Here is a 26,873-nt window from a genome sequence, read left to right as displayed (position 1 = left end):
ACAATCAAGTGTCCCATTGCTTTTGACAAGTGAGGCAAAATTATACTTTAGCCAAACTATCTCAAGCATGATTTTAGAATAAAAGCATTGTCATACGGGCAAAGACTCAAAAAATTTACATCCCAAGCATCCTTTCTTAGGAGACTACCATATGACAAAAGTTTGTCCTTAAATGCCAATAGAAGGTATCACGTATTTTTCTCGTTTCTCTCCAAAGGAAGGGACCACATTTTACACTTCTTTTACTCAACAGGATTTTGAGACTGTGTTCATACCATATTAGAGGTTCACTAAATATTATTTATTCTAGAGGTATTACAAACAGTAAGCGAAACTTCCATGAGCAGCGACTAGAGGAGGAAGGACGTCACCAGGGACTCGCAGCGGCTGAGGCTCATCTCTCTAGCCATTCTTCGTCCAGTGGCACTCCGCTATCGGGTTCCGCCGAGCCCATCCAGCTTCACCTCTAGTTCCTACCAATATATGCCTCCCAGCTAAAATGTCCTTGGCTGCTTCTTCCAGAAATGATCTTTATTAATATTCTCCATAATCACTAACTATGTTCAACAATAAAATTACAAATTTGGGCACTTTCTCTTGCTTGTCAAGAAACTTCTCGGGCGCTGGCTCAGTGGACTGAGTGTCAGCCTGAGAACCAAAAAGCTGCTGGTTCAATCCAGTCAGGGCAACTGACTGATATTTCTCTCCTTCTCTTTCACCCTCTCTTCCACTAGATCTAAAAATATATAAATAAAACCTTTTTTTAAAAAAATATCTATAGTCCTGGCTGGTGTAGCTCATTGGATTGAACGCAGGCTGCAAACCTAAAGGTCACTCCTTCCATTCCCAATCACGGTACATGCCTGGGCTGTAGGTCAGGTCCCCGGTAGGGGGCGTGCAAGAGGGGACCACACATTGATATTTCTCTCCCTCTCTCCTTCCTTCCCCTTCTCTCTAAAAATAAAATAAAATAATAAAATAAGTTATCTGTAAAAAAAGAGAAACTTCTTGGGTTAAGAAAACAGTTGTGCCCGCTTCCAAGGAAATGTCTCCGCAGTTCCACTAAGCCCCAGTAGGTGGCAGTGACACTGTATAAACCGGTTCCAGTTTGATCACTCACTGTTTATTGAAAGAATCCATCTCCTTTGCTATTGAGGTTACAATATTTATTTTTAGGGTAACTTGATGGGCCTTGTCTGTAATTTAACAATATTGGAATCAAATTCTGATATCTAATCGCATGAAGAGAAGCTCTATTAGATTTCAATTAGAATTCACTCTGATTTGATTATAAGGTTTTAGCCATTCAAATGTCTAATAGGAAAACATTAAGGCAATTGCAGCTGTCTGGAGTTATTACGTTTGCCATCGTTTTCACACAGTGATGCATGTAAAAACTGGGCCACAAAATGTGTTTTCAATGGTAGAGACAAAGAATGATGGCTTACTGGGGTGCGGGGCACTATTAAAGCATTTTGCTGTTATGTCTGGCATATGACGTCATTTTTTATTAGGAGGGAAAGAGGAGTGTAGGTTGTTTGCCATTTAGCTATTTTCCAAAAAGATATTCTTCATTCTCCATCTGCAATATGGTTTCATCTGGCAAAAGAAAAGAGGAATTAGGCAAGTTTCCTTTTCCTTTTCTAATTGAACTGAATTACATTTGAACTGAACCGGCTGACCACACAGAAACTCACCTCCTGCGCAAAGACCTTCCTGAGTAAATGGGATCGGGTTTTCCCTTCTCCCCTAACAGTCTTCCTAGGGGCAGACAGTAGAGGGTTTTACCCAAGTGCTAGGCCACGCAGCGAGGTTGTTGAGACATGCATTGAACATAAAAGGAGTAGTCGGACTAAGTGGACATAAAAGTCACTTCAGCCCCTACAGTCTAAGATTCTAGGTATCAACAAAAAAACTGCCCTGCCCTAAAGAGCCCCAAGGGCGAGACTGTTTTCCTGGGGCCTTGGAGGGGCCCTCAGGTTACATTTTCCTGGGTGGGACAGGCAGCAAACTTCACAGAAAGTCGCCCTCTCCCCTTTGTGGGTCACTCAGAGCCAATTCAAGTCTGAAAAAATAAACCTCAATAATGAAATCTCATGTGTTTTTATATCCAATACTTTGTAATTTTTATTCACAAATTGATAATCTGTCAATATGGCTTCAAAACTATACTCTGTTCAAGGAAATGAATGTGGTCTCTGAAGACTGAAAACCAAATTTTAAGGGAAGCTTAGAATTCTCTTTTGTTCCAGAAAATATTTCTCATGTACCAATGTGAAAATACTAATGCTCATAAATATCCCTACGTTCTCAGAGGTCTAGGACAAAACCTCTTAGAGTCCAGGACTGCTTCTTTTTAGTCCATGTTTTTGTGCAGCCCCTGGCCTGAAACTCCACAGACAATAGCCAAGCACTTCACTGTGCCATAGACCAGTCCTACTCCAGCTCACACTGTCTGCGTGAGAACAGGAGAGAATGCAAACCTTTCTCAGAGCAATGACCCACCCAGCCTAGTGGTTTCCCTTTGGCTGTGGCAATTGTTAAAGATTTCTTTATGTTTGAATACAAGTTCAGAAACCTTCCAGAAAGACCAAACACCCTAGTCTGTCTTTTAATGTGTTATCAGTCTTTTACAACTCTTCCCCCTCGCCAGTACAGATGGCTGTGGGATGGGCCAGAAAAGGTTTGACCATAAAAAGAATGTAGGCTAACAAACTGAAGGTCTGAGCCACCGCCCACAACTCATATGGGTGGGGTCGATTTTTCCCAGAAGTGCAGACAATGTAATTCCGTAATACAGGAAATATGTGGACAGCATTGCCAGGGCAATGCTCTCAAACTGTAGTGAAGAGGTCAGGGTAGGGTGTGGATTGGGGAAGGGCATGAGCAAAGCACATATACACATCTAAAGGATGGCCAAAGACACATATTTCCTTCTCTATCCGTCTCTCCAGACCTGTTTCCATTCAATTGTTTGGAGAGAGACACATCTGAACAAACTCATTAGACACTCTGGAGGGAACTGCTCTAACCCTTCAGTGTTGGGAGACCCACAGCTCAGGTTTTTGACCTGTTGGTCCCTCAAACATTAAAAGTACAATTTAGTACAAGAGAAACCAAATGACATTTTATGGGAAAATTTCCTAAAAGTTAAAAATCAATTTCTAAGGTCCCAGCATTGCTCTGACTTAAGTCTCTTGTCTCTGACTCATGCTCTGTTCCTCCTCCTCTGCCTCAGCCCACTGCCCTCACCCCGATTCCCTGCTGCTCCTCAGAGAGCGCTTGCACCCCAGGGCCTCCGTGCTCACCAAGCACTCCCAGACCGTGCCTCCCCCCCAAGTCCCCACAGCTCGCTCTCCTGGCTCCTCCAGATCTTTTCTTCAGTGTCGCATCCCATCTTCCCAGCTACCTCACTGAAAAGTTTGACGTACCCGCCAGCCCTGATGTTTCTATTCCCTTTCCTACTTATTTTCTCCTTAATGCTCTCACTAACGCAGTACATATTTTACTTATTTATCTAGTATATTTGTTTCCTGCACAAGGTAAGATCCCTGAAGGTAGAGATTTTGACTATATCTCCAGTGCCTAGAACAGGATCTAGAAAGTGCAAGTGCTCAAAGCAGAGTTTTGAATAGATAACGTTCAGTTTCATATTCATACTTTCCGCAAGGACATTCATTCGCATAAAGCAAATTAACATTATAAGAAGGGTTGCTTAGGGGATGATTAAGCAACCTAGGAAACCTAACTGCTTTCTAGAATCCTCAAGCACCTTTAAGTGTTATGAGAGTAAAAAGCATATAGAACAATGTTTCTCAAATTGTGGTCCCCAGCATAAGCAACAAGAGAACCTGGGATTTATAAGAAATGCATTCTTGGGGGCTTTTGGTCAAGATGGAGGCGTAGGCAGACATGGTTCACCACCTCACACAGCCACAGCAAAATTACAATTAAGATATAGAACAACCAAGACTCAGAACCATTGGAAATCGAGTTGAATGGAAGTCTGATAACTACAGAATTAAAGAAACCACATCCATCCAGACTGCTAGGAGGCGCACAGACACAGAATGGGCTGATCTCTCACCCACAAGTGGATAAAAATCCAGGAGGGATATCTTGGGCCTGAGGAGTCTCTGCCCCACACCAGGACCCCCAGCCCAGGGTTCCAGAGCCAGGAAGATAAGTCCCCACAACTTATAGCTGCAGAAGCCAGTGGAGATTGAGTTGGTGGACAAAACTGCAGGATCCCTGAACAGTTCCTCTTAAAGAACCCACATGTGGACTCACTTTCTCAGACTCACTCCCTCTGAGCTCCAGCACCTGGGTAGTAGCTTGAAAGGCACCAGTGGTACACAGGGAGGAACTGAAGTATCTGGTATCAGGGTGAGCAGAGGCCACTGTCCCTTTTTTAAACCCTCACCCCATCCCAACAGTGCTGGCAAGCTTGTGCCATATCTGAGACTCCATCAACCTGGCTAACACCATTTACTCTGCATTGGAGATCACCTGAGACTCCACCCCCACCCAACTTACAGGCCCACCGAAGCTACTTTTCTATATGAATGGCTGGTCTTGGCTCATGCTTCACAACTTCTTAAATCCTCTCAAACAAGCAACAGCTGGCCTCAGTGAGCCCCAGTCCCAACACTAGCAGCAGCCAACCTAGATTCACAGCTTGGCTTCATCTGGGAATCTCCATGCCCAGTACAACTAGCTTTATAGCTCAGGCAGAGCGGCTCAAGGTAAAACACAGGTGAGGGCTGACATTGATCTGTACCACCTAGAAAATCCCAGGGCCAGCACACTCAGTGAACAGAACACGCCGGAGCACCTCCATTCTGTCCCTGCACAGATGATCCTCCACCAAGGGCAGTGGTTGATGGTAGGTGGTCACAGCCAGTCCTTGCAGCTGACTGGCCTGGGCAAATCCCTCCCATTGACCTGCAAACAGCAACCAAGGCTCAAGTACAAGAGGAAGGTATATTCAGCCCACACAAAGGGTGCACCTCCAGTAACTGGCTTGGGTGATAGAGGAGGCTGTGCCACTGGACCCTACAGGACACCTACTACATTAGGCCACAAAACCAAGACATGAAGTCAAAGCAGCTCTACCTAATACATAGAAACAAACACAGGGAAGCTACCAAAATGAGGAGACTGAGAAACATGGCCCAAATGAAAGAACAAATCAAAACTCCAGAAAAAGAGCTAAACGAAATGGAGATAAGCAGTCTTTCAGATGCAGAGTTGGTTATAAGGATGCTCAATGAACTCAGCAAGGACCTCAACAGCATAGAAAAGATCCAGTCAGGCCCAGGCTGTTGTGGCTCAGTGGACTGAGCACCAGCCTGAAAAACAAAACAACACTGATCCAATTCTTGGTCAAGTCACATGCCTGGGTTGTGGGCCAGGTCCCTGGTTGGGGACATGCCAGAGGCAACCGTTCAATGTATTTCTCACACATTGATGGAGATACCAGGTTGGAAACATCAATGTGTGAGAGACACCTCGCCTGGTTGCCTCTGGCATGTCCCCAACCAGGGACCTGGCCTATAACTACCTCTCTCCCTCCTTTCCTATCTCTCTAAAAATAAATAAATATCTTTTTTAAAAGAAGATACAGTCAGAAATGAAAGATACACTAATTGAAATAAAGAACAATTTACAGGGAAATAACAGTAGAGTGAATGATGCCAAGATTCAAATCAATGATATAGAATATAAGAAAAAAATCATAACAACAAGAAGAAAAAATTTTTTATAAAAATGAGGGTAGCGTAAGAAGCCTCTGGGACAATTTCAAGAGGTCCAACATTCACATCATAGGGGTGTCAGAAGGAGAAATGAAAGAACAAGAAGTTGGAAATCTATTTGAAAAAAACAATGAAAGAAAACTTTCCTAATTTAATGAAGGAAATAGACATGCAAGTCCAGGAAACATGGAGAGTCCCAAACAAGATGGGTGCAAAGAGGAACATACCAAGACACATCATAATTAACAAAGGTTAAAGATAAAGAGAGAATCTTAAAAGCAGCAAGAGAAAAGAAGTTGGTTACCTACAGGTGAATATCCATAAGACTGCCAACTGATTTCTCAAAAAGAAACTTTGCAGGCTACAAGGAACTAGCAAGAAATATTCAAAGTCATGAAAAGCAGCAACCTATAGCCAAGATTGCTCTACCCAGCAAAGCCATCATTTAGAACAGAAGGGCAGATAAAGAACTTCCCAGATGAGAAAAAAACTAAAGGAATTCATCATCGTCAAACCATTATTACATAAAATGTTAAAGGGACTTATTTAAGAAAAAGAAGATCAAAACTATGAATAACAAAATGACAAAAATACATATCTATTAACAATTGAATCTAAAAAACAAACTAAGCAAACATGAAGAACAGAGACAGAACCATGGATACAGAGAGCATTTTGATGGTTACCAGGTGGGAAAGGGGTGTGGGGGAATGGGTGAAGAGCTGAGGGGATTAAGAAATACAAATAGGTATTTACAGAATAGCCATGGGGATGTAAAGTACAGTATAGGAAATGGAGTAGCCAAGAACTTATACGCATGATCCATGGACGTGAACCATGGTGGAGGGATTGCCTGAGGGAGAGGGGGTGCTGGGTGGAGGGGGGGAGAGGGGGGAAAATCAGGACTGTAATAGCATAATCAATAAAACATAATAAACAAACAAGTAAATAAATTAAAAGAAATGTACTCCCAAGCCCCACCCAGAGCTATTGAATTAAAATCTCTGGGCATGGGGCTCAGCAAAATGTGTTTTAAAAGCCCTGCAAGTGACTCAGACTTGCCATCAAGATGGTGGAAGAGCTAAATGCTATCTGTACCTCCTCCTACAACCACATCAAAATTACAACTAAATTATAGAACACCCCCCCCTTGAGAACCACCTGAAAACTAGCTGAACAGAACTGCTGTAACAAAGGATGTGAAGTAGAGCCACTGGAGATTGGCGGGAGAGGTTGAGACACTAATGTTCCCATACCCTCCAGTGGTGGTTAAGCATCAGGAGGGATATCTAGGTTTTGGTTCTCTACTGAGAAGCAAGGAGTCCTGGCCACATTCTGGGCTCCCCAGCTGGAGCACCAGCGCTGGGTAAAGGAGTCCCTGTAACATCCGGCTGTGAAAACCAGTGTGGATTCCATCAGGTGAGATAGAGGGCCAGGCTGCCGTAAACCAAGGCATCCACTTAAAGGGGCTGAGCACAGACTCACCCTAAGCACCAGAGAAGGGAGAGCAGCAAGAAAGCACCAGGGACATATAGGGAGAAACTGAATTATCTGGTTTCAGGGCAAGGGCTGGAGGGTCATTTCTCCCTGGGACTAAAGTACAGGCAGGCACCATTGTTCCTCTGTTGAACCCTTCCCCCAGCCTGCAGGAGTCAGGGGATGCTAAATCTGTTAATGAACCTGGCTAACACTGCTCTCGCCCCACCCTGCTAATTCCCTGAGACCCCACCCCACCCAGTTCTTATACTAGACCCCAACCTCTTTCAGAAGCTAATCTATACAAATGGCTGGCCTGGGCCCATGCTTCAGATTTTCCTAAAATCTCTCAAAGATGCACATACCCCCAAAAAGCAGCAGCTAGCCTCAGCATGCCCAGTACCTCTTGCTAAGCAGCCCCAAGCCTGGCACAATGGCAGCCAGCCTTGATTCACAACATAACCAGGTGCTTCTGGGCCCAGCACAAGCAGCTACCAGCTGCAAATCACTTCATAGTTCCTACCAGGCAGCCCTGGGATGGACACAAGCAGCAGCTGACTTGGCCTGCACTGGAGCCCCTCCTCAGAGACCCCACAACCTGCATACCTGGTGGCCAGCATCAGATCACACCAGAGGACCGCCCAATTAGCACCACAGGTGACACACCCAGAGGATGAACTTGGCAGGCATCAGACCCCAACTAAAGCAAATCCTGCTCTGTGGAGTCAGCCCATACAACAGCTTGTCTGCTGTAGTCATGGCCAGTCCTCACAGCTAGTCAGCCAGAGGGTCATTCCCCATCCAATGATGCGCTAAAAGCAATCAATGCTCAACTACAACAGGAGGGCACTCACAACCCACACAAGGGACACTCCTGGAGCACCTGGCTCAGATGAACAGTGGGACTGCAAATGAGCCCCACAGACATCTATTATGTAAGGCCACTGCCAAGATGGGGAGATGTAGCAGCCCTAGCTAATACATAGAAACAAACACAGGTACAAACAGGCATCCAAAATGAGGAGACAAAGAAACATGTCCCAAATGAAAGATCAGGACAAAACTCCAAAAAAAGAACTAAACAAAATGGAGGCCAGCAATCTGCCAGATGCGTATTTCAAAACACTGGTTACAAAGATGCTCAATGAATTTAGGAGAATAGATGAACTGAGAACTTCAACAAAGAGACAGAAAACATTAAAAAAGAGATAGAAAACAAAGAATCTTCCCTGGCTTGTGTGGCTCAGTGGTTTGAGTGCCAGCCTGTGAACCAAAGGGTCACCAGTGTGATTCCCAGTCAAGGCACATGCCTGGGTTGTGGGCCAGGTCCCCAGTACCCAGTGGGCCAGGGTACATGAGAGGCAACCACACACTGATATTTCCCCCTCTCTCTTCCCCTATCTAAAAATAAATAAAACATTTCTTTAAAAAAAGAATCAGTCAAGCTTTCCAGCGGTGACGACCTTCCAACGACAACATGCCTCTCGCAAAGGGTCTCCTTCATCCCTCTCCAGAAGAGGAGAAAAGGAAACACAAGAAGAAGCGCCTGGTGCAGAGTCCCAACTCCTACTTCATGGATGTGAAATCCCCAGGTTGCTATAAAATCACCACCATCTTTAGCCATGCACACACGGTAGTTTTGTGTGTTGGCTGCTCCACTGTCCTCTGTCAGCCTACAGGAGGAGAAGCAAGGCTTACAGAAGGATGCTCCTTCAGAAGGAAGCAGCACTAAAAGTACCACGAATCAAGATGAGTGGGGAACCATCCCAATAAACACATTTTGGATACAAAAAAAAAAAAAGAATCAGTCAAAAAAAAAAAAGAATCACTCAGAAATAAAGAATACAATAACTGAAATAAAAGATGCGATAAAAGGAGTCAATAGCAGATTAGATGAAACAGAGGATATAATCAGCAATTTAGAAGACAGGTAGTGACCAACACCCAAGTAGAACAACAAAAACAAAAAGAAATTAAAAAAATGAACCTCTGGGACAACATCGGGCATTCATATCATAGGGGTAACTGAAGGAGAAAACAGAGAGCAAGGAATTGAAAATCTACTTCAAGAAATAATGACTGAAAAATTCCCTAACCTGGAAAGGAAAGAAACACACAAGTCCAGGAAATGCAGAGTCCAAACAAGATGGACCCAAAGAGGCCCACACCAAGACACATCATATTTAAAATGGCAAAGGTTAAAGACAAAGAGAGAATCTTAAAAGCAGTTAGCTACCTACAAGGGAACTCCCATAAGACTGTCAGTTGATTTCTCAACAGAAACATTGCAGTCCAGAAGAGATTAGCATGAAATATTCAAAGTGACAAAAAGCAAGGACACACAACCAAGATCACTCTATCCAACAAGGCTAGCATATAGAATGGGAGGACATACAAAGAGCTTCCTAAACAAGAAAAAGCTGAAGGAGTTCATCAGCATCAAACCATCATTATATGAAATGTTAAAGGGACTTCTTTAAGAAGAGGAAAAATACTTAAAAATATGAATAAGAAAATTTCACAAAAGATTTTTACTGACAAACACATAATCAAAGCAGTGGATCAACCAACCCTAAAGCTGATACAAAGGTTAAAAGGCAAAAATGGAAAGATCATGTGTAACTACAGCAGTAAACTAAGGGATACACACAAATATGCACACAAAAGAAGTGAAAAATAATAGTAAAAATATAAACATGGACGAGACGAGTAAAAGTAGTAGGGATTTTAGAATGTGTTTGAACTTAAGCAACCATCAACTTAAAATAGTCTGCTGTGCACATAGCTTGGTATGAATAAAACACATGGGAACCACAAACAAAAATCTACAAGATATACACAAGAAATAAAGAGAAAAGAATCCAAATACACAACACTACAGAAAGTCATCAACATACAAGAGAACAGAGCAAGAGAATAACAAAGAAACCAAGAACTACAAAAACAATAAAATGATAACTACATACCTATCAATAATTAATTTAAATGTAAATTGATTATGTGCTCCAATCAAAAGATGAATGAATGAAGAAGAGGTGTGTATATATATTTAATGAAATAATACTCAGCCATTAAAAAGAGTAAAATCTGACTTCCAGCAAGATGGTGGAATAGGTGGACGCACCGTACCTCCTCGCACAACCAAGATTAGAACAACAATAATTTACAGATAGAATAACACTCAGAACTGATAGAGGATTTATTTGAATGGAAGTCAGACAGCCAAGAAGTTGAAGTAGACCCGTTCATCCAGACTGGTAGGAGACGAGGAGCTGGGCGGGCGCGGGGCTGGTGCGGGTCGGCGGCGCGCGGAGGTCAGGGAAAATTTGGCGCGAAATCGGCGTGACAGCCATCCGGGGTGCAAGAACGCAGCGGTGATCCCTGAGTACGCAAGCTGCGGCTGGCAGACCCAGTGAGGCAGCGATTGTGGACCAGGGCAGAGCTCGCAGCCCAGGATCCCTGAGAAGGGTCTGAGCCCAGGAGAACGGAACTACCGCCATTGTTCCCTCCCATCCCCGCTCCTGCCCCCGCCCCCACATATAACATCACAATCTAGCGACTGGGGTGCCCAGCCCCGGTGAACACCTAAGGCTCTGCCCCCCACCGTAACAAGAGCTACCAGACTGGAAAAAAAAAAGGAGAGACAGGGAGAGATGTTTCCAACAGAACAGATCAGTCCCCCAGGACTCATCCTTTTGAGCAACCAAGAAATAGCCAATCTATCAGATGCACAGTTCAAAACACTGGTGATCAGAAAGCTCACGGAATTGGCTGATTTTGGGTGCAAATTAGAGGAAACGATGCAGGTTACCATAAAAGAGATGCAGGAAGATACACGGAGGAGAGCCAATAGTGAAAGGAAGGAAACTGAGTCTCAAAACAATACAGTAGACCAGAAGGAAGATAGAATCAACCAAGCAGGAAAGCATGATGAAATAAGAATTCAAAAAAACGAGGAGAAGCTTAAGAGCATCCAGGACATCTTTAAACGCTCCAACATCCGAATTATAGGGGTACCAGAAGGGGAAGGGGAAAAGCAACAAATTGAGCACGTATTTGAACAAATAATAAAGGAGAACTTCCCCAATCTGGCAAAGGAAATAGTTTTCCAAGAAATCCAAGAAGCTCAGAGAGCCCCAAAGAAGTTGGACCCAAGAAGAAACACACCAAGGCACATCATAATTACATTAGCCAAGGTAAAAACGAAGGAGAGAATCCTAGAAGCAGCAAGAGATAAGGGGACAGTAACCTACAAAGGAGTTCCCATCAGACTGTCAGCTGATTTCTCCAAAGAGACCTTCCAGGCAAGAAGGGGCTAGAAAGAAATATTCCAAGTCATGAAAGACAAGGACCTACATCCCAGATTGCTCTATCCAGCAAAGCTCTCATTTAGAATGAAAGGGAAGATAAAGTGCTTTTCAGATAAGGTCAAATTAAAGGAGTTCATCATCACCAAGCCCTTATTTTATGAAATGCTAAAGGGACTTATCTAAGAAAAGAAGATAAAGAAAAGACATGTATAGTAAAAGGACAGCAAACTCACAATTATTAACAACTACACCTAGAGCAAAACCAAAAGAAACTAAGTAAACAACTAGAACAGGAACAGAACCACAGAAATGGAGGGCTAGCAGCAGGGGGGTGGGAGGAGGAGAGAGGGGGAAAAGGTATAGAGAATAAGTAGCATAGAATGTAGGTTGAAAATAGATAGGGGGAGGGCAAGAATAGTACGGGAAAGCTAAAAGCTAAAAGAACTTCTGTAGAAGCTAAAGAACTCATAAGTATGACACATGGACATGAACTAAAGGGGGGGAGCATGGGTGGGAGAGAGGGTACAGGGTGGAGGGGAGAGAAGGGGGGAAATGGGACAACTGTAATAGCATAATCAATAAAATATATTTAAAAAAGAAGAGTAAAATCTTACCATTTGCAACAGTATGCATGGACCTAGAGGGAATTGTGCTGTGTGAAGTAAGTCAGACAGAAAGACAAATACCGTATGATTTCACTTACATGTGGAATCTAAAAACAAAATAAACAAGCAAACAAAACAGAAAAAAAAACTCATAGATACAGAGAACAAACTAATGGTTGCCAGATGGGAGAGGGGCTGGGTAAAAAGGGGAAGGGATGAAGTATAAATCGTAAGTTACAAAATAGTCACAGGGATGTTTATAAAGTACAGCATAGGGGATATCATCAATACTATTATAACTATATATGGTATCATGTGGACACAAGATTCATTAGGGGGAACATTTTGTAAGTCACATAAATGTCTAACCACTTCTGTACACCTGAAACTAATGTAATATTGAATGTTGACTGTAATTGAAAATTTTTTATTTTTTCAAAATAAAACACAAAAGCCCTCCAGGTGGCTCTAATGCAAAGTCAAGTCTGCGGACCAATCACCGACATGAAGGAAAAAGAACAGTGGGCTGGATTCTAGCTAGTCCTGATGTTTTTAATTGTGTGACCTTGGGTTCATCGCTCAGCCTCCTCTTCCTCCATCTGTTTACAGACAAAGTGCAAAAAGTGCTGTATTTTTGTTTTATGCATTTAATGCACTACTGCTAAATCTTTCCATCACAGTCCTTAAGGACCCCTTTCCTTAGCCTTGTAATTATATGTTTCCAAGTAACTCAACATCGTATCTTAAGTAAAACTTCCTGTCTTTCAGCCTGGCCTTTTTCTTCTCCAGTGAACAATTCACACATCTTCTTGTACTTCTCACCCTTTCCAGCCTCTGGGGCAGCCCCCCCTTCTGGTTTCCCTCCCTCTTCTTTGGATGTTCTTCCTCAGTTTCCTCTGTTGGCTTCTTAGCCTCTGGTCACTCTTTAACTCGTGGTGTTCCCATCCTGGTCCTGGGAACTTGATACACAATTCCTGGGTGACCTTGTCCACAAATGGACATTAGCTATTTCTCAAATAAGCTGATGACTTCCAAATATTTCATTCTCTTAAACTTCCCACATTAAGGCACCTGTTATATATCCACGAGGCCCCTCAAATGAATACAGCCCAAACAGAACTCACTATCTTCCCCTCAACCCACTCTTCATTCTATTTTCCCAGGGAGCAGCCCAAGTCAGAAGCTGAGAGCTCCTAGATGTTTCCCTCTGTCCTTGTCTTTCATCCAGTCAGTCACGGAGGCCTGCAGGCCCCTGTCCTGGGATCCCTTTTTAGCCCTCTCTCTTCTTCACTTTCCAGTCACTGCCTTTAACTGGTCACCAGCTTCCTGCCTAACCCACTCCAGTCCCCAGGCCGCTCGCCACACTGTCTCCCAAAACACACAGTGGGGTTAGCTGCCACGTCAAGTCCCTCAGTGGCTCTCGATGGCTTTCCGGGTGTTATTCCAACTTCCCTGCTCAGTCTCAGGGCCACGAACCTTCTCCCTCTACCACATGTGCGACCGCGGGTTTCACACCCCGGCTTCGCCAGTGACTCCGCCTTCTCCTGGCATGTCCTCCCCCCTTTCTGACTCCTGGGTTGCTTCTAAACGCTGTCCTCGGCCAACCCTCCCAGTCTGACTGAGCCTCCGGCCCCACGCCCCTAGCACCCTGTGTTCCAGCGGCACCCGCAGCCCTCATCGCCACTCCCTGGAATCGCTTGTGTACCCGACCACCGACCCACCAGACCAGAAGCCGCTGGAGACCACAATGCCTGGCACAAAGTAAGTGCTTCACAAATTAATGTTTATTTTTCCTTATACATAATACATTTTTCCTTCAGAGATTTCTTTATTCATATTAGCCATGTGCACCAATGTTTCACATTTCCTTTATCTTAAACTGTCCTTGGACCAGATGCAGTACGGGCAGTTAGGGATGGTCGTCTGCACTTGATACCAGACCAGAAACTGAAAAGGTCAATTCGACCAGAGGGAAAGCCTCTCGGCAGAGGTCTGGGGGTGGGAAGGAGTGACAGCCTGTCTGTGGGAGTCATGACATTTTGAAAACACCAAGTTCCCTGTCACCTTGAGCTTCTGTGAGGCAAAAGGGGTGACAGAAGTGGGGGCTTTTGTCCTCTTTTGCGGGCAGATTTCCCCAGTGAGTTTTCTTCTTGTGGTGCCTGTGGCCACCAAGGAGGCTGCCCCAGGAACCCCCAACTATTTTTAGCCTCAGTTCAATACCCCACAGACAGCAACCCTCCCATGCGCCTCTGTATTTTCAGTCTCGATGCTGCCAGGATGAATCACCCAGGGTCGACCCGAGGAGCTGCTAGATCTGAAGTGAGAATAAAAAGACTTGAGGTGAGAAGGTACAGTCTCTCACAGTGGAAAGTTACCAAGGTGCCCTGACATCTGGTATGTCTAATAGCTCCCTGCGCTGCTTTTATGAAACAATGTTCATAATGTAATGTTATTTTAATGAAGTTCTTTTTGAACAGAGTCCAAGATGCAGAGCCTGCACTGGATAATCTAAACTCCTCCTCAGGATTTCCTCTTCATGAGAAACTTCTCTAGGAAGTGTACAGTTCTAGATGTTGCCTGAGTCAGAGAGATTATGCACCACACGTTACTAAGTTGATTTTTGTATGCTCTGTCAAACTAGGTCAAGGTCTTGAGGGATGACGCTTTGTGTTGCAAATGCTGCTGTTTCTGAAAGCCATCAAAGGCTCACCCTGGAAGTGCAGCTGATGGGCTTTAATAGCAGCATGACCTCTGGGTCCAGCCAGTCACGCCTCCTTGGACTTCAGTCTTGCAGTACGTTGACGGGAGTTCTGATGACGCATTATCCTGCTGGATGACCTGTGCACCAGCCACACTGATTCAGCCTCCTTCCCCTTCCGTCCCCAAAGGATTTGGGGAATACAGGCAATACTCTAGGCAAATGTTCATCTAATATCTCTACACTAGAGCTTCTGCCCTAATTTCCTTTTTTTTTTTTTAGGCTCTTTTTTAATCTTCAGCTGAAGGCATGTGTATTGATTTTAGAAAGAGAAGAAGGAAGAGAGAGAAAGAGAGAGAATCATCAGTGTGAGAGAGGGATTGATTAGCAGGTTCCCATATGCGCCCTGACCAGGGATTGAACCCACAACCGAGGTATGTGCCCTGACCGGCAATGAAACCTGCAAACTTTTGGTGTATGGGACAATGCTCCAACCAACTGAGCCACCTGATCAGGGCTGCCCTAATTTCCTTTTTGATCTCTTGTCCTGGGGAGGTGGACTACGCCATAAGCAAGCTTCTAGGACTACATCTATCTCTGTACTGAAGATTTTGAGAGGGCAGCGTCTTCTTCTTTACCCTGAGTCCCATCCCAGAGGTTACTGTCAGGCAGCAGCAGAAGAAAGAAGAGAAGGGAGCACTGCCTAGCTCTATCTATAATCTCTTCATTCCCCATCTGAATGCTTCAATCCCCAGGTGGGCTGAGTTCCAGGGTGGCTCTGCTCTCTCCTCCAATAGCCTGTGTTCCACAATGCTGCCTTTCTTTGTCAATCAGGAATGGTAACACCTAACTCTCTCCAAGGCCAGAGCAGCTCCAGCAGAGTATTGTTGGGAAAAAATGCAGACTAGCAGTGGCCAAGCTGGGTGGCGTCTCACTCTGGAGGGTTTTAAATTCTGCCAGAGCCACTCAGGCTGTCCTGCAGGACATGCAGGTCACTAGAGGTTGTTATAGGAAACAGCAGGACAGAAATGAGTGTTAGAGGCGGTGGTGAAAGGGATGTAATTGTATCATTGTAACCCTTTTATACTACTTGAATTTTTAAGGTATTTTTTAACCATGTGCAAATGTTGTTTCAATTTTAAAACTAATTAATTTTAATACTACAGGTAATACAACATATCATTTGTGCCAATACTTTTGAAAATTTTAAAAATAGGAACAGTCAAGCAACAGGATCGAGTATGGAGAACAACAGGTGGACGGCACCAGGGGAAGGGTATGGATGCCAGCTTCTGGGTGAGTGACTCAACCTTCCTGAGTCTCAAATTTCTTTACAACAGAAATAATGACACCTACCTACCTGAATGGTCATGGAGACTAAATAGGGTAAAGTCTATCAAGTGTCAGCCTGGGTAAATATTTAATAAATGTATAAATAACGAACTACTATAAATAAAGAGGCTACCATGGTAAAACAGGGCCTGCACGAATGTGGGGACAGTGGAAATGGGGAGGGGATGGGCTGGAGTCATTTCAGAAACAGAATGAATTACAGTGAGATACCACTTCATACCTGTCAGAATGGCCATCATTAACAGATCAACAAGCAAATGCTGGTGAGGTTGTGGGGAAAAGGGAACCCTAGTGTACTGTTGGGATTGCAGACTGGCATAGCCACTGTGGAAAACAGTATGGAATTTCCTCAGAAAACTAAAAATAGAACTGCCTTTGGACCCAGAAGTTCTACTGCTGGGATTATATCCTAAGAATCCTGAATCACCAATTCGAAAGAATTTATGCACCCCTATTTTCATAGCAATGCTATTTACAATAACCAGGTGTGGGAAGCACCCTAACTGTCTATCAGTAGATATATTGATTAAAACACTGATACATTCCCAGTCAGGGCACATGTGTGGGTTGCAGGCCAGGTCCCTGATGAGGGGCCCCCAAGAGGCAACCACACATTGATGTTTCTCTCCCCCTTTTTCTCCCTCCCTTCCCCTCTCTCTGAAAACAAATAAAATCTTTTAAATAAATAAATAAATGCAGTACATTTACACAATGGAATACTACACAGCAGAGAGAAAGAAGGAGCTCCTGCCCTTTGCAACAGGAACAACTGCCCTTTGGAACTGGAGAACCTTATGCTAAGTAAAATAAGCCAGTTGGTGAAAGACAAATACCGTATGATCTCACTTATAAGAGGAACCTAATGAACAAAATAAACTAACGAACAAAACAGAACCAGACACATGGAAACAGGGAACAGACTGACAGCTGCCAGAGGGGGAGGGGGAACGGTAGAAAGAAGGGGAAGGGTCTAGTCAAAGAGCATGTATGAATGAGACATGGACAACAGAGTGGGGATGGACTATGGGAGCAGAGGGTGGGCTGGGCAGTGGAGGGCAAAGGGGGAATAATTGGAACAACTGTAATAGAATAAATAAGAATAAAAATAAATTTTAAAAATGTATAAAATTTTAAAAACAGAATGAACTGAACTGATCAGCTATGGGAATTTCAGGAGATTTCCCCTGGGACTGCAATAAATGGTGTACTCTAGTCACATCTCAATGTCCAGTCGCAATGAACACCCTCAACCCCACCTTCCTGAAATCCCCTGCTTAATAAATGTGATTCTGCAAAGAACAGTTATTCCACAGCTGGCCAGAAGATGTCGCTGCAGACAGTACCATCCATATTGTGCTCCTCATCTGGGTGTCCCACTCTGCCATTTAAAAATTCTACTGTTGCTCCTTATCTACCTCCCCTCACTCCAGGCTTCTGTCCTAAGTGCAGCCCCCTCCTTTTCCTGTGAATCCTCACCCCTCCCTCTACGCCCCTGCCCTGATACCCTGGCTACCTAGCAATGGATTCAAACCCTTCAAGACAGCAGAGCCAACGTCGTGACTAGGTTGTACCTGTGCTTCCCTGCATTCTCTCCATCATCCTGTGCATACAGATTATTTACCAAGACCTGTATCCATGCTGTCACCCCACCCACATTCTCCCTAGCCTCTTCAATTCCCATCAATGAAAGTAGGGGGCACCCCTATGCCTTTTCTCCCACGCTCTTTAACTTCACTTCTAAATTGGCCCAGTTTTCAAATGTTAGCATTTCAAGATTTGGTTGATCTACCTCGGTTTCTGAAAATATCAGTGGTCTTGGTAAAATATTCCCTAAACTGCAGCCTATAAACAAGCTTAGGAGATAGGAAATGATGAGCGTTGCTGAGCCAAGCGGAGTGACTTAGCCTCAGGGATACCTCCCAGTCCTGGGACTGGACTGGCGGGTTGAGAGCTGGGATCAAAGGGAAAACGCTCCAGGCCAATTTCCCCCTTTCTCCCAGCTCAAGGCTTCTGTTTGTAACCCTTATTCAGTCTTTCATCTGCTTCCAGTATTTCAAAATCAGCCTAAGAATATCTTTCATAATCAATATTCTTATAGGTATCCCTCATTAATAGTCTCAGGGATAAGCTTCCAAGACATCTCAATTCTTAACACTCATCCAAGTAATCTGCAGCTCTACTGCAGAGAACAGAGGCTCTAAAAGGGGGCTGGGAAAGATTATACCTTAGTGATTACAAGAAAGAGCTGTGGATCCAGGTTCCTAAATCTTTACTCTATTTGTAAAGCATACATTTTTTAGCAGCTATGATTCTGTTTACCTTTATCCTAACCCATGCCCCAGACCTTGGACCATAAAGGAAAAAAATAGTTTCTGGTGGTGGAGGTGGTCTCTGATACTGAAAAGGGCTGTGAGCCCCTCACCTGGTGAGGGTGCCCAGGACACCAGGCCTTTGCATAGAACTGCCCTAGTGCTCAGCCTCCTCCCACCCTGACTAAACTCAAGATGAATCTACCCCAAAGACAAAAGAGCACCTACACTGACATGAAGAGGAAGCAATGTGCCTCCACCCCTTCCTCATCCAACCACTCCTCCCCAAACACAGTAGAACATGAGCAACCTGCACACCTACAGGTATTCCGTGGTTACCACTAACAAACAGTGAAAAGGGAGAGCCAGAGATTTTGGCCGCGGGCTGTCACATGCAGGGCGGACACGTGCAGGCCTCCTCCTTCCCAGGCAGCAGGTCGCCCAACAGGAAGACTGGGTGCGTGGCTGGCCAAGGTACCAGCACAGCAGGGACCCCTCAAGGAGATGTTTACAGAAAGCATCTGAGTTTGAAAAGAGAGCACAATGAAGAAACAAACAACAACAAAAAAAAAACCCAAGTAGTCTTTGTGAGAAAAGACAGAAGTTACTGAACTTGTTATTTTTATTTTACCATGTATTTAACAATCTGCAGGGACAGAAAAATAGTTTTTCAGGGCTTAGACTCTCTGGTTCCAACCTGCCTGCCAGAGGCAGACCAAAATTCCTGGACAGACACACTCCCCCCAGCCTCCAGCCATACAGAGAGGCAGAGACCCCGTGACTCCAACTGCCCAGGGAGCCAAAGGCAGGTGCCTGCCCCCAAGGCCCTGTGAGAAGGTAGCACCTTGGCTGAAAGACAGGTTATAAACTCAGGGCCTGTGTGCTCTGTGTAGCCAAAGGATGCAGAAGTGTATTTTGTTTGGTTTACACAATATTGTAAAATTTTTAAATGTTCACACCAAAATCCATCTTCTGATTTTTTTCTTTCACAAGGGGATATCAGTACTGAACTCAAAGTGCTGTTTGGCAAAAGTGTGTGAGCTGAGTGTGAGAGACGTGCCCTCTCAGGTCTGGACTGTCAGAGACGCTGTCACGCCCCCTGGGACTCACTTGGTTGGCTTCAATGCTCTGTGAAAACCGCCCGGCCCCTGGCCACTGTGGGTAGGTAATTGAGTTTGGTACCCCTTAAAGTCTTGATCCTTATTAAATTGCAGAATGCATAGCAAAAGAAATACATAAAGCTTTCAACAGCCTTATCTTCAGGTCACTATGAATGAAGGTCCTGACGACTGTTTTTCTGTGGCAAAATCCAGGGCTTGGGAGCTTCAGGTTTCAAGGCGGATAGATAGAGGTGGTTGCTCACCACAACAGGAGGAAAGAAGACTGAGCCTGGGACTGGAGGCAGAATATAAATTCAGAATTTCATTGCAGGGCTGTCCACAGCAGTGGCCGGACTCCATCCTCACTCCTCTCTCTTCCAGCCTGGCTGCATTCAAGTTACTGGGGTTAAAACAATTTTGGTGGAATGGGCCAGGGCAACTGACACAGAACACTCTGCCCATGAAGTAAGAAAAGCCAAATGTTGGACCACTTGGCTGAGCTTAAAGAAAAATCCCCACACTGCCAGGCCACTGGGCACTTCAGGCAGTAGGTTTGGTTCATATTGTGCATTTCCCACCCAGAAAGAGTGCAAGAAATCACACCAGGCACTTAGGACGCTCCTTCCCCACGAGGGTGCTCCTGCCCACAGTGAAGCCCTTCCACATCACCGGCCATCCCGTCATTCCCTGTGGCTGCTTTCTGTGCCAAAATGCAAAGCAGCTTCGAGGTTAACTTATTCATTCTTTTGCCTTTTGTATTAAAAAAAAAGCCAAATGATATTAAAAGTGATTTACCTATGGTTTAATTGACACCTTTAAGATGATCAAGATTATCAAAAACGTTTGACAACAAATTGGGGAGAAGTCTAAGTGCCCAAGAGTCCAGAAAGGTCTTTCTAAACCAAAAATCCATTCTGCTGTCTTCTTCTGCCCCTTCTGCTCATGTTTTCTGATTTCCAAGTACGTTCTTTATTGCCCAACTTGCAATGTTTGTACTTAAGCCCTATAGAGCTCATACACATGACAGAGAAAACCTGCTGGATCACAATATTCAAAACCGTCTCCCAGGTTGCAGAAAAACAAAAGGTACCTCCTGGGAATCCCCACTATAGGGACAGGTCATCAAAGCTCAGCACCTCCCAAAATTTCCAAAACCACTCTGACAAATGAGGGAATACCTGGGACTGACTCTTACCACTAGGTGTCACACTAAGCAATCAGGAATAAAGACCACCAGGCCCTGAAGGCCACCACAGAGCCATAAAGGGAGGTGCAAAGATACTTAATTCTGTGATACTTTTCACTTACACACAATTTTCTTTTCAATAATTATTTTAAACCTGCGGCTAGAAGTCCTCTTCTATGTTATCCTTTACTAGTGGGGCATTTAGAATGTGACATTTCTGTACTTTTTTAGACATACATATCCTCATAGAGATAAAATAGAGAGTGGTAGATGTTCCCCTGACAATTGGGGTAGAAAATACTTGTAGGAAACATTTTCCAAATTAGCTCTGCCTGGTGTGACTCAGTCGGTTGGAGTGTTGTCCTCTGAAGCAAAGATTGTAGGTTCGATCCCTGGTAGGCCCCCTTACAGGGCTAATCGATGTTTTTCCTCCTTTCCTCTCTCCCTAAAAGCAATGAAAAAATGTTCTTGGATGAGAATTTATTAAAAAGAAGAAGAAATAAAATATATATTTTCCAAATTCTAGTGTATTCAGTCTCGTTTTCGAAATGTATTTTCAAAACTGTTAATAGTACAACTACTTTGGCCCAACGATTAAAGTGTTGGAATATGAATTGGACAAACCACCACAGGGTACCTAGGTAAGTTTCTCTGCATTTCAGTTTCTTTTTAGGAAAGTAGGAACAAGATTTATCTTACAAGATTAGTTCTGAGAACAATGTGCTACTTAAAGTGTTGGAGTACTTCCAAAAATGTATACTGTGAATTTCCAAGAGACATGTTCACCCTTAAGCAGAGTTATACATGCATTTGTGGGCAAGTAATACAATTTTTAAGATGATAAAAATTTTAAAAAATTAAGCTAAATAGCATTAGATCCAATCTTATTATTATAAAAGCAGGTATACCACAGCAAAGTTAACTGATCTCTCCAATTAATATGCAGTTAATTAGAAGCAGAGGCTGGACCTGAGATGTACTTCACAGTCACTGTTCCACATTGCCTCAAAAATGGAATGTTTGTGTATCACACGCTCATGGAGACAATGGAGACCATCACTGGGAAGTTTTCGTTTTGGCATGCCATCATTACTACCCTGAGGTTTTATTTCTTGGTTTTACTTTTTTCCCCCTCATATTTTGTTTGTCACTCCAACTGACCCAGGTCCCCTACATTCAGATATTGGGGGTGGGGAGGGGGAGATTCAGAGAAGAGACAGGTTAGTTAGTACATGACCAGTCAAGTTCAAGGTAACTGCAACCATTGCCAGAAAGCTCTACAAAACTAGAGAGGTCTCCTTGGGCTAATTCTGAAGAACTCTGGCAGAAGTTGCTTTGTTTTGCCTGGACCAATTCTAAAAGTAAATCGATGCAATTTGTGGCTTGTTGGCTAGGGGGTGGAGGTGCAAAGAGGGGCTTATTTCTGAGGTGAAGCCAGAGGATAGTGGGCCTGTAGTGCTACCCACACTGCGTGGCTATGTCCAACTGCTGCCCTCCCCAGGACACCACAGCAAGAAGCCAGGGTGGGCAGGAAGGGGAAATGTTAGGACTGCCTTTAGCCTCCTGCAGAATGCCTAGCAGCCACATTCTTAGCTGTCCTTAAGGCTCAATCTTGGGAAAGGCACTACTTAACCCATTCTTCTGCCTCCGCCAAATGCTTCTGGAAAGTCACCCAGCTGGTCACCCAGGATAAGGCTCAGGATCCATTCTCTGCAGCAGCACAGTGCAAATCAATCAGGGAAGACGACCCCAACAATTATTTTGCTATTGCAAGGTATCTATAACCTCTACTACAAAAATGTAACACCTTACCCTACTTGAAAAAAATTATGCTGACATTCAGAATTCGCCCCCTCCACCTGCATAAGGGCTGAGTGCTTGCCCCTCCCCCGCCCCCCCCGCCCCCCCCACCGCCCCGCGCCGTCAACAGAGTTGTTAATCTCTAAAAAATGGTTTGAGGATTCTCCAAGCATTTATATTTTTAACGCTAAAACTTCCACAACTTCTACCTGAGAAAGGGGCTAGGTGAGTGCTGCTTGTCCCTGTGCTGCAAAGAACCTGCAATCGGCAGGAACGCAGAGGCAGCCCTTCTCACCACCAGTGCGCCCTCCCCGGCTCAGGGAAGTTTGGGGAAACAAATCCCTACACCCGGCCATCACTTCCACTCGCTTTTTCAAAAGATCAAAAAACGGAAAAGACAGGCAGGTTGGCAAACCCCAACGAGGAACCAAGTCTGTGTCCTTGGGATCTCAGCAGCCGACGACCCCAGTCCAATCTATCGTGGGAAACCCCAAGCAGGGAAAGGTTTATTGCAGAGGGACAAGATTACTGAGAGCAGGCTGCAGGGAAGTACCGGGGGAGGGGGCCTTGTCAGGAGGACTTTCCAGCCACTCAGCTTTCATCAAAAAGTTCCCTGTACATGACCCCAGTGGCTCATCACAGGGAGTTTCTCTGATGAACCCCGGCTCAGGGTTTAAATTGCTTTTCCCCTAGCTTAAAGACGAGGCCAGTTCTCTTTTCTGGTCTGACTGGCTTGGAAATTCCCCGCGCCTGACCCCGCCCCTGAGAAATCCCCTGCCAGCGTTTATAGGGCGCCGCGGCGGCGCTGCCGAGCCCACAACTGCCCCAGCCAGCCCTCCCGCCTGCCTGCCACACTGCGAGGGAGCGATCGCGAAGCCCGCAGCTGAGCGCACCTACGGAGCAGCGCCCGAACAGTCACCACGGCCATGTTTCACCCTGCCGAGCACGCCCAGGACTGGGCCATGGAGGGCCCCCGGGACGCGCTCAAGAAGGAGCGGTTGCTGGATGACCGCCACGACAGCGGCCTGGACTCCATGAAGGACGAGGACTACGAGCAGATGGTGAAGGAGCTGCGGGAGATCCGCCTCCAGCCGCTGGTGGCACCGCTTAGCCCAGAGCCCTGGAAGCAGCAGCTCACCGAGGACGGAGACTCGTAAGTGTCTCGGGCCCAGGTGGCAGGGCTGGATGGGGGCTCAGGGCCTGCAGCGCGCGTCGCGGGCCCGCGAAGCGACTGTGGACCCCGCGTTTTGCACCGACCCCGAGACCGTGCAGAGGTGCATGGGAGTAGAGGGCCAGGGTTAGTTCCCGGGGCCGCGGTTCCACAGCTCGGCCTTGCAGCCGTGCACAACCCCCACCCCCAGTCCAGGTCCTCTCGGCCGGGGGCGGGGCGGCAACGCGGACGCGAAGTCCCCACTTGCAAAGGGAGGCGGGAGTTTCTGCCCGGCTGGCGGGCGCCGAGCGGCCGGGAGGGGAAGTACAAGGCGTTCCGGCCCGGCGGGAGGGCGGGGCGGTCTGGTCGGCGCCCTCGGGGAGGTGGGGGGGTGAGCCCGGAAAGTCCCTGGGCGCCTGCCAGGAACACTCAGCTCATAATAACCTCGCGGAAAACACCGCGGCCTCGGCCTCCAGAAACCCCGGCCTTGCGCAATCCCCCGCAGCCCGCACCTCCCTGGGCCCCACGCATTGTACTCACCCTGGGGGTTTTTCCCTCTCTTCCCCTCAGGTTCTTGCACTTGGCTATCATCCATGAAGAGAAGGCACTGACAATGGAAGTGGTCCGCCAAGTGAAGGGAGACCTGGCCTTTCTTAACTTCCAGAACAACCTGCAGCAGGTGCGCCTCTGGCCTAGCCCCTGCCTCTCTGACCCTGGGATCTAGCAGTTGCTCCTAATTCTCTATAAAATGGTCAGTGGTTTGTATTCGACCTGACCTTTTACATTCGAATCAGCCAACATTGTAGAAAGTAAAGAAAATTGCATTAATTTGGTGAGACTTTTATGAAGGCCACCTATGACCTCTCGTATTTGCCTGTCCCCTTGCACCTGTCTGGGAGGAGCAGCACCCACAACCTAGGGAATCTCTGGGTCTCCAGAAAACAGACTGTGGATTTGGTCCATGACTTACAGTGTCTCTGTTCCTCCTTCTGTTTGTAGACTCCACTCCACTTGGCTGTGATCACCAACCAGCCAGAAATTACTGAGGCACTTCTGGGAGCTGGCTGTGATCCTGAGCTCCGTGACTTTCGAGGAAATACCCCCCTACACCTTGCCTGTGAGCAGGGCTGCCTGGCCAGTGTGGGAGTTCTGACTCAGAGCTGTGGGACCCAGCACCTCCACTCCATCCTGCAGGCCACCAACTACAATGGTACGTCCGCCTGCCCTGCCCTGCCCTGCCCTCCTATCAGAGGGCAGCTGACATGGAGAAGGGGGAGGTGGGCTAACTTAAGGATTCCAGGCAAGGGCTTAAAAACTCTCAACATGTAAAAGGCTAAGAAAACAACCTATACAAAAGGCCTATTTGATGCCTTTATAAAGCTAATTCAGAAACCAGGTTTTTCAGTAGAATTTGTTCCTTAAAGGAACAGGGGAAAGATTCTGCTTGAGATGTGAGGGTTGAAACAAGTGCTTATACTTTCTTCCTTTTGTTCTTCTAGGTCACACGTGTCTGCACTTAGCCTCTATCCATGGCTACTTGGGCATCGTGGAGCTTCTGGTGTCCCTGGGTGCTGATGTCAATGCTCAGGTGAGTGCTTCCTGCCTCCAAATGCAGTAGTGCACTGGGCTCTAGGGCCCTCCTTCCCAGGATTTCATGTGCTTTTGTTGCAAGCCAAAATTCCAGGCTCAGCGGTAAACATCTCAAATTCCTTTTGGTTTCAGGAGCCCTGTAATGGTCGAACTGCCCTTCATCTTGCGGTGGACCTGCAGAATCCTGACCTGGTGTCTCTCCTGCTGAAGTGTGGGGCTGATGTCAACAGAGTCACCTACCAGGGCTACTCCCCATACCAGCTTACCTGGGGCCGCCCAAGCACCCGGATACAGCAGCAGCTGGGCCAGCTGACCCTAGAAAACCTTCAGATGCTGCCAGAGAGTGAGGATGAGGAGAGCTATGATACAGAGTCCGAGTTCACAGAGGATGAGGTAAGTCTCAATTTTGCTCTGCAAAAAACAATGAGAATGGCTGTTCTCCCTTCACCCTCCCAGGCCCCTAGAGCCATACTCTGCATCCAAAGGTGTCACATAGTGAAGCTCTCCGACTTTAGTGTGGATAACCAGTATCACAAGAGTGTGTCTTTTCTCTTTGGCTTTTAAGGAGAGGAGCATTAAAGCAAAACTCCCTCAGCCTGTGAAGTTAATTTATACTTGGAGTATAGAGAATGAAGTCCACAAATACTTCACTCATTTCCAGTAGCAGCCTCACCATTGTCCCAGCACCCCTGGCAGAGCTCTGAAGGTTAACGTGCCTGTTTTCCCTTTTGATTTTAGCTGCCCTATGACGACTGCGTTATTGGAGGCCAGCGCCTGACGTTATGAGCTTCACAAAGTGTCTAAAAGAACATGAACTTGTATATTTGTACAGAAAGAGAGTTTTATTTTTCTAAAAAAAAAGAAAAAAGAAAAAAATCAAAAGGGTGTTCTTATAACCACACTGCACACTGCCTGGCCCAAAACATTTTCCTGGAGTGGATCAGCCTGTATTCTTTTTAAGAACTTTGGAAGGGGACAAGAAAGATCATTGGAATTCAAAGCAAATCTCTTTGAAACCTCACCATCATGGGTTTTTTTGAGAAGGTTATCCAAACTCTGATGAAAGGACTGATTTTATTTATTGTGCTTTCTGACTGAACCTTCGTGTATTGAGTGGCTGAGCCCAGTTGTGTCCTGTGATGAGTGACAATGAAGCGTGTTGTTGAACCTTTCAATGGTGTGGGGTTAACAGTCGCTGCCTGTCAAGGTTTGGGTTACCCTCCTGTAAATGGTGTACATAGTGTATTTTGTTGGTAATTATTTTGCTACTTCTAAGATGTATATTTATTAAACAGATTTTTATGAACGGAATTATCCTGATCATTTTCTTCAGGCTGCGGTGGGACTCTTGTGAGAGTCACTCGATCAGTCGGTCCTCGGTAGAAGTGGAGACTTGAGTGGGAGCACTTACCACAGCCAGCCCTGAAACCCTTTCAGAAGGCAGCTTCTCACACTGTCAGTACACAGCTTTGCAGGCGGCAGGGCCCACTCTGTGTGGGAGGGGAGGCTGTTGCCAGATTGCAAGATGATAGGAAACAGG

The 26,873-nt window shown here is 45.6% G+C and overlaps 2 protein-coding genes across 2 annotated transcripts; both read left to right on the top strand.

Annotated features, from left to right (window-relative positions):
• Positions 1-8,703: 8,703 nt before the first annotated feature.
• On the top strand, positions 8,704-9,033 carry LOC123825250 (40S ribosomal protein S27-like). Its single transcript, XM_045848619.1, has one exon. The coding sequence runs from the start codon at positions 8,710-8,712 to the stop codon at positions 8,962-8,964; it is 255 nt and encodes an 84-aa protein (XP_045704575.1). The 5' UTR covers positions 8,704-8,709; the 3' UTR covers positions 8,965-9,033.
• A 14,363-nt stretch (positions 9,034-23,396) lies between these two features.
• NFKBIA (NFKB inhibitor alpha) lies at positions 23,397-26,644 on the top strand. Its single transcript, XM_045848548.1, has 6 exons — positions 23,397-23,746; positions 24,314-24,422; positions 24,743-24,953; positions 25,243-25,331; positions 25,466-25,726; positions 26,072-26,644. Exons 1-6 carry the CDS (start codon positions 23,520-23,522, stop codon positions 26,117-26,119), a joined length of 945 nt encoding a protein of 314 aa, XP_045704504.1. The 5' UTR covers positions 23,397-23,519; the 3' UTR covers positions 26,120-26,644.
• Positions 26,645-26,873: the final 229 nt, after the last annotated feature.

The sequence above is a fragment of the Phyllostomus hastatus genome, unplaced genomic scaffold, assembly GCF_019186645.2.
Source record: "Phyllostomus hastatus isolate PE091 unplaced genomic scaffold, TTU_PhHast_1.1 phas_contig_62, whole genome shotgun sequence".
NCBI classification, from domain to species: domain Eukaryota; kingdom Metazoa; phylum Chordata; class Mammalia; order Chiroptera; family Phyllostomidae; genus Phyllostomus; species Phyllostomus hastatus.
The sequence above is the reverse complement of the archived record's forward strand: the minus strand, read 5'-3'. Positions and strand labels throughout refer to the sequence as shown.

Bases quoted from the DNA above. Each gene is read 5' to 3' on its own strand.
- NFKBIA (XM_045848548.1), top strand. From the start codon at position 23,520: ATGTTTCACCCTGCCGAGCACGCCCAGGACTGGGCCATGGAGGGCCCC. The intron at 24,423-24,742 runs GTGCGCCTCTGG...TTCTGTTTGTAG, and splicing joins TCCAGAACAACCTGCAGCAG to ACTCCACTCCACTTGGCTGT. The intron at 24,954-25,242 runs GTACGTCCGCCT...TTGTTCTTCTAG, and splicing joins GCAGGCCACCAACTACAATG to GTCACACGTGTCTGCACTTA.
- LOC123825250 (XM_045848619.1), top strand. From the start codon at position 8,710: ATGCCTCTCGCAAAGGGTCTCCTTCATCCCTCTCCAGAAGAGGAGAAA.